The sequence below is a fragment of the Mauremys mutica genome, chromosome 4 (assembly GCF_020497125.1).
Source record: "Mauremys mutica isolate MM-2020 ecotype Southern chromosome 4, ASM2049712v1, whole genome shotgun sequence".
Taxonomy (NCBI): domain Eukaryota; kingdom Metazoa; phylum Chordata; order Testudines; family Geoemydidae; genus Mauremys; species Mauremys mutica.
The window spans coordinates 154,288,256-154,306,942 of record NC_059075.1 but is presented as its reverse complement, the minus strand read 5'-3'; the positions used below and the strand labels follow the sequence as shown (position 1 = coordinate 154,306,942).

The 18,687-nt window shown below is 57.9% G+C and overlaps 2 protein-coding genes across 6 annotated transcripts; both read right to left on the bottom strand.

The window, feature by feature from the left end:
* Positions 1 to 2,667: 2,667 nt before the first annotated feature.
* On the bottom strand, positions 2,668 to 6,156 carry LOC123369979 (perforin-1-like). Its single transcript, XM_045016107.1, has 2 exons — positions 5,594 to 6,156; positions 2,668 to 5,146 (listed from the first exon to the last, which is right to left on the bottom strand). The coding sequence occupies exons 1-2, from the start codon at positions 6,124 to 6,126 to the stop codon at positions 4,024 to 4,026; spliced, it is 1,656 nt and encodes a 551-aa protein (XP_044872042.1). The 5' UTR covers positions 6,127 to 6,156; the 3' UTR covers positions 2,668 to 4,023.
* Positions 6,157 to 10,089: 3,933 nt separating this feature from the next.
* On the bottom strand, positions 10,090 to 17,320 carry LOC123368078 (zinc finger protein 668-like). Of its 5 annotated transcripts, none has more exons than XM_045012561.1 (3): positions 17,246 to 17,320; positions 16,886 to 16,979; positions 10,090 to 12,642 (listed from the first exon to the last, which is right to left on the bottom strand). In XM_045012561.1, the coding sequence occupies exon 3, from the start codon at positions 12,610 to 12,612 to the stop codon at positions 10,852 to 10,854; it is 1,761 nt and encodes a 586-aa protein (XP_044868496.1). In that variant the 5' UTR covers positions 12,613 to 12,642; positions 16,886 to 16,979; positions 17,246 to 17,320; the 3' UTR covers positions 10,090 to 10,851. The 5 variants fall into 5 exon arrangements, with proteins under 5 accessions (XP_044868496.1, XP_044868495.1, XP_044868494.1 ...); XM_045012560.1 differs by having other exon boundaries at positions 17,196 to 17,275; XM_045012559.1 differs by having other exon boundaries at positions 10,092 to 12,642; positions 16,897 to 16,979; positions 17,246 to 17,308.
* Positions 17,321 to 18,687: the final 1,367 nt, after the last annotated feature.

Here is an 18,687-nt window from a genome sequence, read left to right as displayed (position 1 = left end):
GGCCTGTGTCTCTGACATGCTGTTTGTGGGTCGCAGGGGCTGACATTGAAGATGTGAAACTCTCTTTGATCAAGCGCTGTTCACACCGGCCCTTATTGTCGGTAAAACTTCTTGTTCGAGGTGTTGTTTTTTTCACACCCTGGAACAACAAAAGTTTTACGCACAAAAGTGCTGTGTAGACAAAGCCAGAGTCATATAAGATTATAGACAGATACGAGGGCGTATGGGGATAGATAGATAGATAGATAGATAGAAGGGTGTATGGGGATAGATAGATACACATGATTGATCTGTAAATATGTTATGTGGACAGATAGCTAGAACTTCTTAACACATTAAACATTTCATATCTCTGGGGTCTAGGGCTGGGAGAAAGAAACAATTTAACAGATCTCACAGGGAAGCTTTCCACCTCTCCAGTGAGTGCTAATGGAAAAGGTTTAATGTTTGAGGTGAGGTGGGAGGCAGGAGCCCTGGGTTCTCTCCCGATGAGAAAGGCCCAGGTTTGGATGGAGACGCAGCTCTGACTGGCCCGACAGTGGGTGTGACATGGAGCTCTGGGGTCTCCTGCCACAACCCAATCACTGCTGTCGCAGGCACTGTCTCCCTGCCCCGGCGCCGAGTAGCTGCAGTGCGGGGAAGACTGTGGTCAGAACCGCTCTTCCTGCCACTAGAAACTCAGACGTGCGGCTCTAGCGCTGCCCGATGCTACAGCCTGAGTCACAGGGGCTACATGTGCCAGGCAGGGGGGGCCATGACTCTAGGGGAGGGGCTACGGGAATCCGGTCCCCGTTCTGCCACGTCCCCCAGGCCCCCTTGTCTCCTGGCCTCTGCTCCATGTTTCCACCCGACTGCTTCCCAGCTCCGGGATGGGCTACGTCCCAGCTCCGTACCGGTCTGGGCCGCGTGGCTCCCAGTATCCTGACCTCGGCCCCGTGACCTTAGCGTTCCGCCCCTCGGAGCAGAGGTATATTACAGAGGGGACCATGCTGCACTGGGATCTCCTGCCTCCCAGCCCCATCTTGACCCGGACTTTGTGGCTCCCCACTTCCTGATCTGGGTTCTGGGATGTATTTTTCTACACGTACCCCCCTCCCCCACCACCACAACTGGTCCATGGTTCTATGAGGAGAGCAACACTACGAGATGCCTGCGTTGGCCCCCGTGTCTCATCAGTGTCACCATGTCCTTATCGCCCCCTTCATCTCGGCTCCACCACCTGCCATGGGGCTGCCACTTGTGCCCATCCCGCTGTCCCTGCCGGGGCGCTGCAGGAACTAGCTGATTAATGCTCTGCCTCTCCTAGCCCCAGGGCTCTGGGGTACGGGGATGGGCTGGGGCCACGGGGGCAGCAGGATGGAGGGGGGCCGTGCCAGCCAGGGCCTTGCTCTGAAGCCACTGGGTCTGTGGTGGGGCAGAAGGAGGCTGTGGAAAGATCCTCTCCTCTCCACCGTGCATCACAACCGCACTCCCACCGGCTCTCTCTCCACCTCTGCACCAGGATCCCAGCCTCCAGGCCAGGGGCAGGTCAGGAGCTCAGAGCCTCCTCCGCCCCCCCCCACCCACCATACCTGCCATGCACTGTCAGAACTGACCTGCAAGATGCATTTTAGCTGATCAAGTGTTTGGGGGCTGCACGAGTCCAGGCTGCCACCTGCTGGAGGGAATCGGAGCTGCACCATTAGAGGAGAAGTATCAGAGGGGTAGCCGTGTTAGTCTGGTTCTGTAGAAGCAGCAAAGAATCCTGTGGCACCTTATAGACTAACAGACGTTTTGCAGCATGAGCTTTCGTGGGTGAATACCCACTTCTTCGGATGCAAGTGGTGGAAATTTCCTGGGGCAGGTATATATAAGCAAGCAAGAAGCAAGCTAGAGATAACGAGGTTAGATCAATCAGGGTGGATGAGGCCCTGTTCTAGCAGTTGAGGTGTGAAAACCAAGGGAGGAGAAACTGGTTCTGTAATTGGCAAGCCATTCACAGTCTTTGTTTAGTCCTGAGCTGATGGTGTCAAATTTGCAGATGAACTGAAGCTCAGCAGTTTCTCTTTGAAGTCTGGTCCTAAAGTTTTTTTGCTGTAGGATGGAGGAGAACTATTAGAGGAGAACTATTCCTCTAATTCCCCAGCCTGCGGAGCCAGCCATGTCGTGGGGCCAGATCGGAACCAGCGCCCCCTAGAGGGGAAACGCTCTGTGTCCCATTCCCCAGCCTCCTGAGGCGGCCAATCTCCCTGCCCCAGAGCCAGGTCAGAGCTGAATCTCCTTAGAGGGAAAATTTCTCTTATCCCCTCCTGGATCCCTTGGCAATAGCAGTGTCTTGCAAATATCAGCTGTGGGATATTAATGCCACCTAAGAACGCTGCCCATCTCCCTGTATCTCTTTCCCACCCACCCCACTCTGTGCCCAACGGAAGCCACTCCCTTTGGTTGGTGTTAGCCACCTTACACCAGATTCCCCATTGCAGCAAATCCATCCATTTATTTAGCTCCCTTGTCCAGCTCTGCCTTGCTCCTGCCCAGCCCAGAGCTCTCCCTTGTGTTCCCAAGCAGGTACTGCAACCGCTCATTTCTACTCTACATCTGGTTCCAGCCCCCTGAGGTTGGAAGAATGACAAGACTTGCTGCTTAGAAATTTGCTTTCACAAACATTTATTGAAGCAAGGAGATACATTTGCAAAGATCCAGAGAGCTGGAATCCTCCCAGAAGCAAATCATTTTGTGGTGGAGATGCAAAGCTGCATGGCAGTTTAACAGGCTGGATATATTTAACTTACAGTCAGTAGGGTTCAGAGTTAACCCTCATTACCAGTTAACAGCACCATGGAGCTATTAGTCTAGGCTCTCACAGATGCAAATAGGGGTGAGCCAGGAAGATACCTTAATCCCAGAATTAGGGGGAATTTTCCCTTTCCAGTGTGATCCCAATGCAGTGCCATCTCCCTGAGCCGGCTGACAGCCTGAACTGATAGCCCTGTGGCATGTCCTCGTGGGTGTTAACTCTGAATCCTACCAATGGCAAGTGATATAACATTATCTCTGTTGATCATCTGAGCATGGAACATCCAGCTGGATGGTGAGTGGGGCCTGCACTGTCAGGATAAGATAATTTACCCCAAAGCTGCTGGATAATTGTGGGTGGATGGATACGTGGGGTGAGGGATTATTTGCACTGCCAGCACATATTGGTTGACTGGATGTACTTGACATTGATTGGTTGGTTGGTTGCACTGGATACACATGTTGGTTAGATGTACCTAAGACATTAGTTGGGTGGATACACCAGATGCACTAGGTACATACACTGGTTGGTTGGCTGGATGGATGCATTGGATGCATTGGTTGGCAGGTTGCCTGGATATGCTAAATACATTTTTGATTGGCTGGTTACAGTGGACATCCTAAACACATTAATTGGCTGGCTGGCTTTTTACACTGGATGCTCTAGATAAATTCAGTGGTTGTTTGAATACACTGGATACATTCATTCATCGGTTGGTTTGTTGCATACCTTAGATGCACTAGATATATGCATTGGTTGGTTGGAGGGATGGATAGGGTGGATGCACTGCTACATTCTTTCATAGGTTGGTTGGATACATTGGATACACTAAATCCAGTTGGCGGTTTACTGATTGAATAGGTTAGATAAACTAAATGCAACAATTTGTTGGTTGGTTGGCTGGCAGTTGGCTGGATGGGGTGGGGGGGGGATAGGTTGGATGCAGTAGGTACATAGTTTGGTATGTTGGTTAGGTGGATACATTGGATGGCTGGAATCATTGGACACACTGGTCTGATGGATCCGGAATGGGCGGTTCATGGTGGGATGTTTTCCCAGAGGGAGCTGTGAGGATGATGGGCCCACAGGAGCAGAGAGTCTCTTATGGGCATTGGAGACACCGATTCCCGAGCAGGAGTGACAGCATGAAGCTCAGTAGCATCAGCAGAGTAGGAACTAGGAAATGCTCTGGGGGACAGGGAGTGCTAGTGACCAATGCACACCCACGCCCCTCTCCAATCCGGGGCTCACCAGAAGGCCTCCGCCTCTTTCCCCTTGGCTGTGCTCTGCTGCGGTGGCTGGGAGACATAGTCGAAGCAGCTCCGGCCCCCGAGGTGGGGCCCACAGCGCAGTCTGTACTGGAACCAGATGCGGCCGTGGTTCAGGTAGCAATCCTTCTGGTGGGGCCCCCCGGCCTCCAGCGGGATGTCGCAGCCTCCCAGCAGGTCATCGTTCCACTTGTTGTCCTCGTCCCAGACCTCTATGTGGATCTTGCTGGTGCTGGTGAGGTGGACAGTACTGAAGTCCAAATGGACGTTCCAGACGGGATTGTTGTTGTTCCAGATGGTGCCGGTCTGAATCTCCCGTCTCTCAAAGAAGACCTTGACGAAGGCATCCGTAGCGGTAACGTAGTCCCCCCACAGGCCACTGGCCTTCTTCACTGTCACCATCAGCTTCCCCAGGCCGCGCTCCCGCGAGCAGCACATGGTGTTGGTCATGGCATCCCCGGGGCAGACACAGGAGCAGGGGTCGTGGGCGCTGCGTTGAGTCCCCGGGGGGCAGCTTTGGGTGCAATTCCTCACCAGGGTCCTCTCAAGGATGTACTCACTGACTGCCCGCCTCAGCGCCTCCCGCTTTGGGTCGTCCTGCTGCACCAGGATGTGGATGGGGTGCAGCGAATAGGACACCAGGCCAGGGTTGCCTTTGAGACTCTCAATCCAGGTCGAGAAGACCTTGGCATCACTGCCAGAGAACAGCACATCAGTCGAGCTCTCTCCTCCCTCCACCTCCACGTGGCGCTCCCGATACGTCTCATGGAAGCTCCCCCGGACCTTCCCCTTCTTCTTCTCCTCCTCGCACTTGCTGTTCCCACCCTTGACAGAGCCCGCTCCGATACTCACACCCGCCTCCACGCTCAAGCAGTCCTTGATCTCGTCGTCAGTCAAGCTGCTCATTGCTGCTTCGCAGACCCTCACGGCCGTCACGTCCCGCGCCCGGCCCCCCAGCTGCAGCTGGGACATATAGTGGGTGCCGTAGTTGTTGATTAGCTGCTGGTACTCCACCTTCGATTTGCTGTCGTACTGATCCGGGAGGTTCTTCAGTGCCAGAGTGAAATGGCTGGTGAGCGGGGGCGTCTCGCTGACCCGGAACCTGGTCAGGGACACAAGGTGAGGAGTGAGCATGGCCTGGTGAGTCAGCTGAGATCATTAGCTCTGCATCCTAAGGCCCCAGACAACCCAGAAGAAAAGGTCTAAGCAGGTGGCTCCTAGTCAATGCAGCCACCCAGTTTGCTGAACCTCACAACCTTCCTGGGGATATGCCAGCTGCTCGATAGTTCTGACCACAGCAGGTCGCTGGGCTGTCCTGACACACAGGAGAAGAAAATCCCCCATAGCTGGCCAGCCCTGATGTCAGCTGGTGCCCCCTAGAGGGGAAAGGCCCCATGTCCCATTCCCCGCTTCCCTAAACCATCTAGTCTCCTGTCCTGGGGCCGGATGGGAACCAGGGCCCACTAGAGGGGAAGGGCCCTGTATCTCTGTGTGGCGTTGCTGTGATCCCAACTCCAGATGAGCCCTCCTGACCCAGGCTGGCTCTCACCTGTAATAGCCGCAGGACACCTCATGGCTCACGAAGCTGTATTTGTCCATCCGCGTGTGGTCTACCACGAAACTGGCCAGTTTGGAATGTGATCCAGCCAGAGCCACCTGGACATTAACCGTGGGCTTCACAGGCACGTCCAGCCCCACCTTCCAGTCGTTCTGCACCGGGGTTGCTGCCGACTCCATCATGCCCATCGCCGACTGCTGCACTGAGCCGCTCAGCTTCCGGCTGCACGAGATGTGGACTCGCCAGTCCACCGCAGCCAGCGGCAGCCTCTGCCACTGCTCTCCCTGCAGTGGGTTCCGACACAGGGTGCAGGTGCCGTCCTCGTGCTGCCAGAGGCTGCTGTTCACCAGATTGGCCCCCTTCTTGGCCATTGTGGTCACATCGATGCCCTTTCCTATCAAGCTGTGCCCGGGCATGAAGGCCGTGTGCTTCTCGCATTCATTGGCCGTGCCTGTGTGACAGTGGGAGGAGGCCCCCCGGAAGATGAAGAGGAGGAGCGGGATGAAGGCACCAAATGTGGGCATGGCTGATGCGATGGGTTGCCCCAAGGGGCCGTCGGCCTCTGAACCCTCCTAGAGGGAGAGACACAGAGAGATCCAGAATTAGTGACAATCCAGTGGCAGGCAGTTCCATTGGTTAGCTCTGTTGCAGAGACAGAGACATCCACTTACCATCCATGACATCAGCCATGTTCTATAGCACAACTACGAAAACTCTGGGCTCTAGGAACTCTGGTGCCATTACACAAATGACCTGGTGCCTCATTTGCATGTTTGACTACAGATTACCTAATATTCATCAATTCCCTCCAGTCTCTATTTCCCAGATGTTGTAATACCAGCACTAACTACGAGGAGGAGATATAGATTCACATGCCAACTCTACAGCGTGCAATATAATAATGGGTCATTGCAGTTCCTTAATGGGACCACTAGAGGGCGGTGCAATGTGGACACGTGGCTTAGAATTAGTGAGCCGAGGGAGTGGCTGGGTGTGGCCACTAGGGGGCACTGTGAACAGAATCCGTGGCTTGTACTTAGTGGGCTGATGCAGTGTCTGGGTCTGGCCATTAGGGGGCCAGTCCAAAGCCACACACAACCTGTGGCTTGCGAGTGGTGGCTTTCATAGCCAGCGAGAGCTGCGGGACCTTGGGCCCAGGGCCGGTGCAACCATTTAGGCGACCTAGGCAGTCGCCTACAGTGCCGGGATTTGGGGGGCGCCGGGATTTGGGGGGGCGCCATTTTCTTCGGTGGCGACCATGGCGGCTGGATCTTCAGCCTCCCCGGTCGCCGCCGGCATTTAGGAGGAGAGAGCTGGGGCAGGGGAGGGCCGCCTGCAGCAAGTAAGAGGGGGGGGGGGCGGCAGGCAGGGGAACTCCCCGCCCCAGCTCACCCCTGCTCCGCCTCCTCCCCGAGCACGCCGTGGCTGCTTCACTTCTCCCGCCTCCCAGGCTTGTGGCGCCAGTCAGCTTAGGCACCGCAAGCCTGGGAGGCGGGAGAAGTGAAGCAGCCACGGCGTGCTTGGGGTGCTTGTGCGCGGAGCAGGGGTGAGCTGGGGCGGGGGGGTGGCGCCTCAGCGTGGATGGGGAAGCTGCTGCTTAGGGCGCAAAACATCCTTGCACTGGCCCTGCTTGGGCTACGCTCGGCGTGACTGGCCTCGCCGTAGCGTCTGCCGGGGCCCCCTTGTGGTGGATTTGGTCATGTTTAACCGCTGACGGAGGGTCATTTTCTGGGGTTTCTCCTGGTCAGCATCAGCCCCAGCATCTGGCGCTGCCACCTTTACACTGAGGCTGTTGGGGGAAAACAGCAGGAAACCCTACTGCCCCGAACAGACCCTGGGACCATCTCACCTGGTATCCTGCCCTCTCCCTTCTGCCCTGGATCAGGCCCATGGGCCCATCAAGCCCGGTATCCTGCCCCATCCCTGCCACCCGAGAACAGACCCATGGGCCCATCTGCTCTGCTATCCTGTCCCCTTCCTTCCGCCCCAGATGCTTTGACCACCTCACCCGTCTCTGGGCGTCCCTCCCTGTACTAACCACAAGGGATGCTGTGTTAAAAATAGGTTTGAACTGTGTTCAGCTTGGCTTGGAGCTGTAGAGCAATGCTGGCTGTGGGGCAGGAAAGGCTGACAGCTCTGCATCCTGTGACAGTAGCAGGCTCGGACTGGGAGGGGACCGTAAATGTTTGAATTCACCCCAGCAGAACGAGGCAGGAAAAATGCACTTGAATATTGACTGCTGGGTTCTGCCCAGCCCCCAACCCCCTGCAAGCCGAGCCTTGGGGTTCCCTGTCTCCCCCCTGCTCTGGCAGAGCTCCTCAGTCCTGACCTGCTGCCCCACTGCTTTGATGCCAATAGAAACTCAATCAGCCTGAAATGCCAAGATGCCCCTGATATGAAAGGTATCAACTATGTCAATAGGCTGAGTAGCAACTTGGTGTAGTGGATAGAGCACAGGTTTGGGAGTCAGGACCCCTGGGTTCTATTGTCGCTCTGGCAGGGGAGTGGGGTGAAGTGGGGTAGAGGATGGGGGGGGGGCAGGGAGTCAGGACTCCTGGGTTCTATTGTTGCTCTGGCAGGGGAGTGGGGTGAAGTGGGGTAGAGGATGGGGGGGGCAGGGAGTCAGGACTCCTGGGTTCTATTGTCGCACTGGGAGGGGAGTGGGATTGAGTGGGTTAGAGCAGGAGGGACTGGGGACCATGATCTAGGTTCACGTCTGTGCAGCACCCGGTGTGACAGGGCCCCCAGTCTCAATGTGGGGGGATCTGTGCAGTGCCCAGCATTAGGGGCCCCCGCTCTCAGGTGGGATGGGTCTGTGCAGCACCCAGAGTGATGAGGTCCTCAGTCCCAGCCAGGGTTTGTTCTACACCCAGTGCGATGGGGCCCTGATCTCGGTCAGGGTCGGTGCAGCGCCCGGTGCGATGGGGGCCCTGATCTCAGCTGGGGTCTGAGCAGCCCCACCCATCACTCACCTGCCTCAGGAACTGGGCTGAGGAATATTTCGGCTCCGGGGCCTGTCGGCGTCCCGGGCTGGGCTGTCTCTCTGCTGGGAGAGACGCGCTTTGAAGGTGGATCACAGCACCACAAAAGGTCTCCTGCGTTCTCAGTGTCTCAGCCGTCACCACGCTCCCCCCAGCGCCGAGCTCCTGCCCCCTTTACACCCCCAGCCACAGCCATTGGGCAGGAAGCTGTGGCCAGCAATTGTTCCACCCCCGAGCTGGATCAAACGCGCCTCCCGTGGGTCTCGACCCAGAGTATGAGGAGCTAGAGAGGCTGCAAAGTAAACCCCAGTGAGAGAAACCCAGCACTGCCTGCCCGGGGAGAGTGTCCCCTATTGAGCCCTGAGCCTGCAGCAGAGAACCCCCTAGTGCCACACTGGGGCATTGGGGCCAGCACTGCCTGCCCGGGGAGAGCACCCCCTGCTGATCCCATGCTGCTCCCTGCAGCACAGCGCCCCCTAGTGCCGCACTGGGGCATTGGGGCCAGCACTGCCTGCGCGGGGAGAGCGCCGCCTGTTGAGCCCCCCCACCCTACAGCACAGCGCCCCCTAGTGCCGCACTGGGGCCACCACTGAGTGCCTCCGGACCCCACCGTAAATGCAGAGAAACCCCTCCAATGCCAGTGGAGTCAGGCCAGGGTTCTGATCCCTGGGTAAATCCAGAGCAAGCCCAAGGCCCTGGCCCTGTGGGGCAGGCTGAGGGGGAGGTGAGGAAATTGGGCACGGGGTGGGGGGGGGAAGGAGGATGACCCTGGGTTGCCGTAGAGCAGGTTTGACGTGTCCTCCTCTCTTTCTGTTCTCCGTTTTGTCATATCCACCCTTCCATGCCCCGAGACCCCAACCCCAGAGTCCCACAGCCCCCCAATGCACCCCCCCCATCAGGGGATTCTGCTCACTCCTTCACCCCCTGCTGGTAGGACCCCTACCCCCTGCATCCCCCTTATTCTTCCAGGGGTCACTCCCATTTCCTGCACCCCCATATGTTCCACCAGGGGTCTCCCTCACTCCATCCCAGCGTGCCCCCCCCATCTGCTTTTCTGTCTCCTGCCCACCCCAGGTCCAGCCCCCAGCACAAGACTCCTAGATTCTGGCCTGATTTGAGATGGGAGTGGGGTCTAGTGGGTTAGAGCAGGGGGGCTGGGAGCCAGGACTCCTGGGTTCTCTCCCTGGCTCCGGGAGGGGAGTGGGGTCTAGTGGGTTAGAGCAGGGGGCGCTGGGAGCCAGGACTCCTGCGTTCTATCCCCGGCCCTGGGAGGGGAGTGGGGGCTGGTGGGTTAGAGCAGGGAGGGGCTGGGAGCCAGGACTCCTGGGTTCTCTCCCCGGCCCTGGGAGGGGAGTGGGGGCTGGTGGGTTAGAGCAGGGAGGGGCTGGGAGCCAGGACTCCTGGGTTCTCTCCCCGGCCCTGGGAGGGGAGTGGGGGCTGGTGGTTAGAGCAGAGAGGAGCAGGGAGCCAGGACTCCTGGGTTCTCTCCCTGGCCCTGGGAGGAGAGGAATCACAGCAAGTCCCGAGGCTACAAAAAGAGAGATTTATTTCATTGTCTTTTCACACCGGCACGAGGCCGATTTACAAAGAAGCTTTTGCCGGCGGTTACCACGAGCTTCCCTGAACTGCAGTTCAACCCTCTCGGCCCCACAAACCCGTCCAGCTCCCCTGCGCCCGCACGCCACGCCCAGCAGCCCATCAACCCATTGCTCTCACGGGTCGCTCCAATTCTCTCCAGCAGGGGGCAGCGCCGACCCCCTCGCCCCCCCACAGGTTTCTAGGCACGCGGACAGTGCATCACCAGTCAGCCATGCCCGATGGGGCGGGGCCTGGGAGTAGAGAGCCACGCCCCCTGGGAAAGGGAGGGGCCAGTACAGCCACGCCCCCTGGAGAGGGAGGGGCATTGACCCACATGCTGCCCTCCTGTCATAATCTCCCCAGCCTCCTACCCCTCCCTAAAAGGAGCAGAGGGACAAAAGGAGGAGGCGGCCCACCTCCCTTGGGGAACAATAAGCAACCCCCTATGGGGGCTGAGGAGATGGAGAGGCGGGGGATGAGATTGGCAGATAGCCACGCCCTTAGAGGGAAGGGGAGGAGCCTGGGAGCACAGACCACACCCCCATGATGGCTGAGGAGGTAAGGAGCCCAAGGGGATCAGCAGGCTATGCCCACCTGCGGGGGGGGGGGGTGTTACCAAAGAGCCACACCTCCCAGAAGGGGGAGGGGCCCCAGCGGCACACAGCCACGCCCCCCTAAGGGGGGAGGGGCTCAGGAGGACTGGCTCAGTCCTTCCGGCAGGCAGCCGTCAGGCCCGTCGGGGGGGTGGGCGGCCTCGGCAAGGGGTGGGCCGGGGGCGGGGCCGTGGGTGCGCAGGTGCTTGCGGAGGTCGGCGGCGCCGAGGAAGGCCTTGCCGCAGCGCTGGCAGCCGTGGGGCCGCACCCCGGAGTGGATGCGCTCGTGCTTGCGCAGGCCGGCGCGGTCGGAGAAGCCCTTGCCGCACTCGGGGCAGGGGAAGGGGCGCAGGCTGGGGTGGAGCCGCTCGTGCTTGCGCAGGTCGTAGGGCGAGGAGAAGGTCTCCCCGCATTCGGCACAAGTGAGCGCCCCGGGGGCCACCTCCGGGTGCTCCCCCCGCTGGTGGCGCCGCAACGCCGCAGCCTCGCCGAAGGCGGCCCCGCAGAGCCGGCAGATGTGCCGGGCCACAGCTCCCGCTTCCTCCTCCTCCTCCTCCTCCTCCTCCCCGCCCCGCCGCTCGCCGTGGGTCCGCTCGTGCTTGCGGAGGCTGGAGGAGACCACGAAGGTCTTGCCGCAGCGGCCGCACTTGAAGGGCCGCTCGCCCGAGTGCACCCGGTAGTGCTTGGTGAGGCTGGCCCGCTCGGCGAAGCTCTTCCCGCACTCCCCGCACTGGAACGGCCGCTCGCCCGAGTGCACCAGCTGGTGCCGCTTGAGATCCCAGGAGGCCACGAAGGTCTTGTCGCACTGCAGGCACTTGTAGGGCCGCTCGCCGGTGTGGATCCGCTGGTGCATGGCCAGGTCGGCCGGCTGGCGAAAAGCCTTGCTGCACTTGTCGCACTGGTACGGCTTGACGCCCTGGTGGGCCCGCTGGTGGCGCCGGAAGCTGGAGGGATCCGAGAACATGCGGCCGCACTGCGGGCAGAGGAACGGCTTCTCCCCGGAGTGGGTGCGCTGGTGGCTCTGGTAGGACGAGAGCTGGGTGAAGCCTTTGCCGCACTGGCCGCAGCAGTAGGGTTTCTGCTCCGCGTGGATGCGCTGGTGGCAGGTGAGCGAGGAGGAGCGGGAGAAGGCTTTGCCGCAGTCGGAGCACAGGAAGGGCTTCTCCCCGGTGTGGCTGCGCTCGTGGTTCTTCAGGTCCTTCAGCTCGGCGTAGGTCTTCTGGCAGGCGCTGCACTGGTAGGGGCGCAGGCCGGCGTGGATGCGCCGGTGCTTGCGGAAGACCGAGGGGTCGGCGAAGGCTTTGCCGCACTCGCCGCAGGTGTAGGGCTTCTCGCCCGTGTGGGCCCGCTGGTGGATCTTCAGCTTGGAGAGCGTGCCGTAGCCCTTGGCGCAGTGGGAGCAGCGGAAGGGCAGGTCGCCGGTGTGCCGGGCCATGTGGACACGCAGGCACACCGGCTGCATGAAGGCCTTGCCGCACTCCTGGCAGATGAAGGGCTTCTCGCCCGTGTGGCTGCGTCCGTGGCTGCGCAGCTCCGGCGCCGTCTTGTAGGCCTTAGAGCACTGCAGGCACTGGAAGGGGCGCTCGGCCGAGTGGCTCAGCTGGTGCTTGTGCAGCTGCGAGCGGTCGGGGAACTCCTTGGTGCAGCTGGGGCAGGTGTGCTTGGCCGTGGCGGTGCCCCCGCCAGCGTGGCACTTGGCGTGGCGGAGCACCCGGGGCACGCTGGGGAAGGTCTTGCCACACGGCAGGCACTTGTAGCGCCGGCCGCACTTGGCATAGATGGCAGCCTCTTCTTTCTCCTCCTCTTCCTCCGAGTCACCCTCCAGCTTCACCACAATGCTCGCTTCCGGCTCCTCCATCTTTGCAGGGGAGGGACAGGGGGCTGCTCTCTGAAAGAGAAGGCAGGGCAGGGTTACAAGGAGGGGTCCGTAGTGAGATCAATCCCCCTTTGGATACGGTATGATGGCTGGGATGTGCATGAGGGAAAAATCCCACTACTTCCACCAATGTGTCCATTGAGCTGCCTACAGACTGAACTAGCACTGAATAATCCTGCTCTTGCTATGAGTGCAGCTGTTGGGCTCCCTATAGACTAAACTAGAAAGGTATAATCCCACCTCTAGCTGCTCTAGGGCTGCCTGTAGACTAAACTAGCAAAATATAATCCCACTGCTAACACCAATGGAGTCATACAGGAGGGGAAGGACAGACCAGCCATTAGGGCACTAACTGAAGGCTCAGGAGGTCTGGATTCATTACTCTGTCACAGATTCCTTGTGTGATCTTGGCGACATCACTTGTACTCTCTGGGCCTCAGTTTCCCCATTTGTAAAACGAGGTTAATAACAGTTCCTATGTCCCAGCGGGGCTGTGAGCATAAATAGCTAAAAGACTGTGAGGTGCTAAGATATTACGGCAATATGAGCCAAATAAGTATCTAAAAGAGGAAGACACTAAACCAGGAAAGTATAATTCCACCACTAGCCTGCACAGAACCTAGATTCAGATACTTATAATCCCATCAGCCCCTGCATGTAGAACAGGTCAATAGTTTATCATCCCACTACTGACACCAACGGGTCAACTGGGAGCACTCAAATGCTGCAGACAAAAGGGACATGGTTACACAGACGGCAGACCAGGTATTTATACACTCCCGTGGCTGCGAGTCTATTGTGTTCAAATGGAGAGCCAGACATTTGTTTTGCTACTCCAAGGAGCAATATCCTTAAAATCCAAGTAACATCATAGATCTGTTTTTCAAGGTCATCTATTTGCCTTTTCTTTTTCGGTCAAACACTGTAATGAGGCCACAAAAGGTCTCATGACTTTTGTAGGACCTACAATATTTCCGGATTTAGCCAGCCAGCAGAAGGTGCCCACATCGACGGGGCACGGTAATAGACAGAGGAGTCTCCTCTCAGCATCTTGGATTCTTTAACTAATGTCCTCTGCAGTTAAACTGAGTTTTAAAGATGCTCTGTACTGATGATAAAGCCCCAAGGTTTCCTGGGCACAAATCAATTTGCCAAAGGGCTCAGGGGCATTAAAGTTCCGAGCTCGGGTCTATTTCCACTTCGTGGCTTTTTGCCTCTCATCAGCCAGCCCTGCTATTTCCTGCTAATCTCAATGGACCCAGCCTTTCCTCCAATATCAGCGCCGATGTCTAGATTCCAAAGCCAGAAGGAACTATTGTGATCATCTAGTCTGACCTTCTGGATAACACAGGCCAGAGAACACCCCCCTAGAATAATTCATCCATCCATCTTACTTTAAAAAGGGTCAGTGACAGAGAATCCACCATGACCCTCGATAAACTGTTCCAATGGCTAATTACCCTCCCCGTTAAAAATGTCCAGCTGCTTTCCAGTCTGAATTTGTCTCCAGCTTCCAGCCATTGGCTCACGGTAGACCTCCCTCTGCTAGCTCGAAGAGCCTGTTATTAAATATTTGTTCCCCGTGTAGATACTTGTAGACTGCAATCAAGTTGCCCCTGAACTTTCTCTTTGTTAAGACGAAGAGATTGAGCAATTTGAGTCTATCCCCAATAAGGCAGGTTTGCTAATCCTTTAATCTCAAGGCACTTTTCTGACCCCGTCTCCAATTTATCAACATCCTTCTTGAACGGTGGGCACCAGAGCTATAATAATAATAATAATAATAATTGGAGATATACCAATCTCCTAGAACTGGAAGGGATCTTGAAAGGTCATTGAGTCCAGCCCCCCTGCCTTCACTAGCAGGACCAATTTTTGCCCCAGATCCCTAAGTGGCCCCCTCAAGGATTGAACTCACAACCCTGGGTTTAGTAGGCCAATGCTCAAACCACTGAGCCATCCCTCAGGATTCCAGCAGAGGTCACCAGAGCTGGACACAGGATTCCGGCAGCGGTCGCACCGGGCCAAACAGAGGTAGAATAACCTCCCTCTTCCTATTCGAGATTCCCCTATCTATGCATCCCAGAACTGCATTAACTCTCTTGGCTACGGCAGGAGCTCCTGTTCCACTGAACAGGAAAGCAACATTTTTTCAGAGTCACTGCTTTCCAGGATGGAGTCCCCCCAACGTGGCAAGTAAAGCCCAAATTCTCTGTTCCTAGATGGATCCATTTACACTGAGCCGTATCAAAACACGTATTGTTTGCCTGAGCCCAGCTTACCAAGTGAGCCAGATCACTCCATATCAGTGACCTGGCCTCTTTATGATTTACCACTCCTCTAACGTTGGTGCTAGCTGCAAACCTGATCAGAGATAACTGTATGTTTTTTCGCAGGTCATTGATAAAAAATATTAACTAGCATAAGGCCAAGAACCGACTCCTGCAAGACCACGTTGGGACCACAACCGCTCAATGATGATTCCCCGTTTACAGTTACATTTGGAAACCTATCAGTTAGCCAGTTTTTAATCCACTTAATGGGGGCCGTGTAAATTGTATCGCACTCTAGTTTTTTTAATCCAACGTCGTATGGTACCATGTCAAATGCCTTACAGAAGTCTAAGGATGTTACATCAACACCATTACCTTTATCAACCAAATCTGTAATCTTATAAAAAAAAATCAAGTTAGTTTGACAGGAGCTATTTTCCGTAAATCCCTGGTGATCTGCATTAATTATATTACACTCCTTTCATGCTTTATTAATCCAGCCACTATCTTGCCCAGGATAATGTCAGGATTACCCGGATCATCCAGGTTACCCTTTTAAAAAAAACTGGCACTACATTAGCGGTCTTCTGTTCTTCTGGCACTTCCCCAGTGCTCCAAGACTTGCTGAAAAACCAACATTTCGAGACTGCAGAGGAAATGCAGACACTAGAGCCCCTTTGGTTTAGTAGCCCTGAGCAGGAGAAGCAAACAGGGAGTCAGGTGCACAGATTTCTTTGTTGCAACGAGCACGCAGACATGCAGCAAACATGGGGTGCGGGGCATGGATTGTTTAGTTGCACCGATGAGCAAAGCTAACCGGGTCTCTTTAGGACCAAGAATTGCAAGGGTTAGGGGGGCCAGAGACCTCGGACAGCCCCAGAGGGCAGCAGTTTGCAGGTATTTGCCATTCTGGAGAGTAGCATCCCCTCTCCCTCCGAGGAATTTTGTGCATCATTTCTTGCTTTGCATTGGACCTGCCGGGAGGCAGAAAGCAATTGCAAAGGGACTGTCTTTAGGACCGGAGGAGGCGAGACCGGTGCGCCGAGGGGGGGGGGGGGGGGAGTGTCATCCTGCAGAGACAGGGAAAGAACAGCGCAAGGAAGCAGAGATGGGCCGCATTTCTGCGTGGGTTTGCACGGCTCCAATTGCAAAGCAAAATGGCTGTAGCTAGGACCAGGGGAAGGTGGGAAATGCAACCCACAGGGGGCTAGTAGGTAGGACGGGACTGCCAAGGGGAACTCGCCTCTCTTTGTGCATTCGAGCTTGGAGGAAAATACCGAGCGGGGCGTCAGTTGCATATGTTGCAACACAAGCCAAGCAACATGGCCCGGGGGTGGGGGGGAGAAGAGAGATGTGCAAGGCGAGGCCTTTTGCAAAGGGAAAGCCCCCCTTCCAAAGCAATCATTGCATGGCTCCGCGCTTGCAAAATGGCTGGTTTTAGGACCAAGGGAGGAGACGCCGCCCCAAGGAGGCAATGCAAAGGAGAGAGATGCTGGAAAAGAGTATGCAAAAAAAAAAAAGGGAGGGGGGAAGAAGGGGGTATTCATCGTCTCCTTCTCCGCGCTGAAATATCGAGAGTTTGCAAACGAAAGTCGCCTCGCGAGCCGTGCAAAGGCAGCGAGGGCTCGCGGCAGGGCGCTGGCTCTTGTCGCTTGCAAAATGGTTCTCTCTAGGACCACGGGAGGAGACGCCACCCCCGCCCTGCCGGGGAAGGGTTTGCAGCGAGGCTGCCCCAGCGTGCACCCGAGGCGGACAAGCCGCCTGGCCACCCAGGCTGTCTGCCGGGGCTGGCTGCGCCGGGCCGGCTACCGGGGCTGGTTGGCACCGGGCTGGCAAGGAGCAGGGCTGGTTGCAAAATGGCTGGGTCTAGGACCGGGGGGAGAGGCTCTCCCCTAGGAAGGGGGGGCAGTTTGCAAAGGAGATTTTGCCCCCCCAGGAGCTGGCGTGAATGCACCGTTCGGGAGGGCTTGCAACGGACTAACCTCCGCCTTACCTGGCTTCTGCCTCTCTTTTGCTGCTGCTGGAGCGGCTGTTCCCCACTCCCGGCTGGAGCGGAATGAGTCAGCCCCTAGGACCCTGAGGGAGGAGAAGACAACAGTAGAGGAGGGGGGGCGTGGGGGGGGGAGAAATGCAAAGTAAAGGAGCCGCTTAAAGGGATATTAACACCCCCCCTCCATAGCCCAGCAGGCCTCCTGCCCTGGGGGATTGATTGCCTCCAGGCTGGGGGGGCTGCTACACCCCAGGGCCTGGCGGGTGGGGTGGAGGAGGGCAGTTGATGGCAAAGGTAGGAACCTTGCTTCCCGGTGGGCTGTTGGGGGGCGGGAAGAGGTTGGGAGGCGCACCGCAGGAAGTGTGGCACGCCATGCACAGCACGGAGGAGGGTGGGTGGGTGTGGCCATAACCGGAAGTGTGGCACGCAGATCATCCAATAGGAGGGGGGGTGGTGGGGGTGGTACAAACTATCTTATAGGGGACACACCCCCCAGCAAGGGGGCTGACGGGGATGTTGCACAGGGAGGGAGTGGGATAGAACCCAGGAGTCCTGGGTCCCAGCCGCTCTAACCACTAGACCCCACTCCCCTCCCAGAGCTGGGGAGAGAACCCAGGAGTCCTGACTCCCAGCCCCTCCTGCTCTCACGCACTAGACCCCCCCCCCACTCCAGTACCAGAGCTGGGGAGAGAACCCAGGAGTCCTGACTCCCAGCCCCTTCTGCTCTCACCCACTAGACTCCCTCCCTCCCTCCAGTCCCAGAGCTGGGGAGAGAACCCAGGAGTCCTGACTCCCAGCCCCTCCTGCTCTCACGCACTAGACCCCACTCCCCTCCTAGAGCTAGGGAGAGAACCCAGGAGTCCTGACTCCCAGCCCCTCCTGCGCTCACCCACTAGACCCCACTCCCCTCCTAGAGCTGGGGAGAGAACCCAGGAGTCTTGACTCCCAGCCCCTCCTGCTCTCACGCACTAGACCCCACTCCTCTCCTAGAGCTGGGGAGAGAACCCAGGAGTCCTGACTCCCAGCCCCTCCTGCTCTCACCCACTAGACTCCCCCTTCCTCCAGTCCCAGAGCTGGGAGAGAACCCAGGAGTCCTGACTCCCAGCCCCTCCTGCTCTCACCCACCAGCCCCCACTCTCCTCCCAGAGCTGGGAGAGAACCCAGGAGTCCTGACACATTGAGGGGGAAGGATTTGACTGTATCTTAACGCTGTTGGGGGGGGGGGGGATGGGGTCGGTTTTTCTCTGTGCCCTTTGGATGAAAGTTGCAGGGATTTGGCTTGGAAGGGGGGGGGAGGGTAACTTGGCCCCAGGAGCAGCGTGTGGGGGACCCCTTTACAAGGGGCACCCCCGGAAGTGCAGCCCCATGCCCAGGCAGGGGGGGGCGGGCCTCCCGGGAAGCCTTTCCCCGCTGCACATTTCCTGTTTCCTAGCAACAAAAGGAAGTATTTGTTGTGCCCGAGCCTGGGTGACTCTTGCCGCCCCGGCCCCCCGGCGGAGGGGGCAGCAGGGCCTGGGGGCGGGGTTGCAGACGCCCCCCGCAGCAGGGCAGCGCCGGGGGCTACAGGGGCCGGGTCCCGCTCGCCGCGTGGGGCGGAGCAGCGCCGCCCCCACGGGCTGGGGGGTGAGAGTCCCACCCCCACGGGGGGGCCGCGGAGTTGCCTTGCCCGCCTGGAGCCCCCCCCCGCAGGGAAACCAGCCCCCCGGCGGGCAGGTGTCTCGTCTCTTCCAGGGGAGCGGGGAGCCCCCCCCGGCGCGAGCCCCCCCCCCGGCTCGGCCCCCCCCCTGCGTTGGA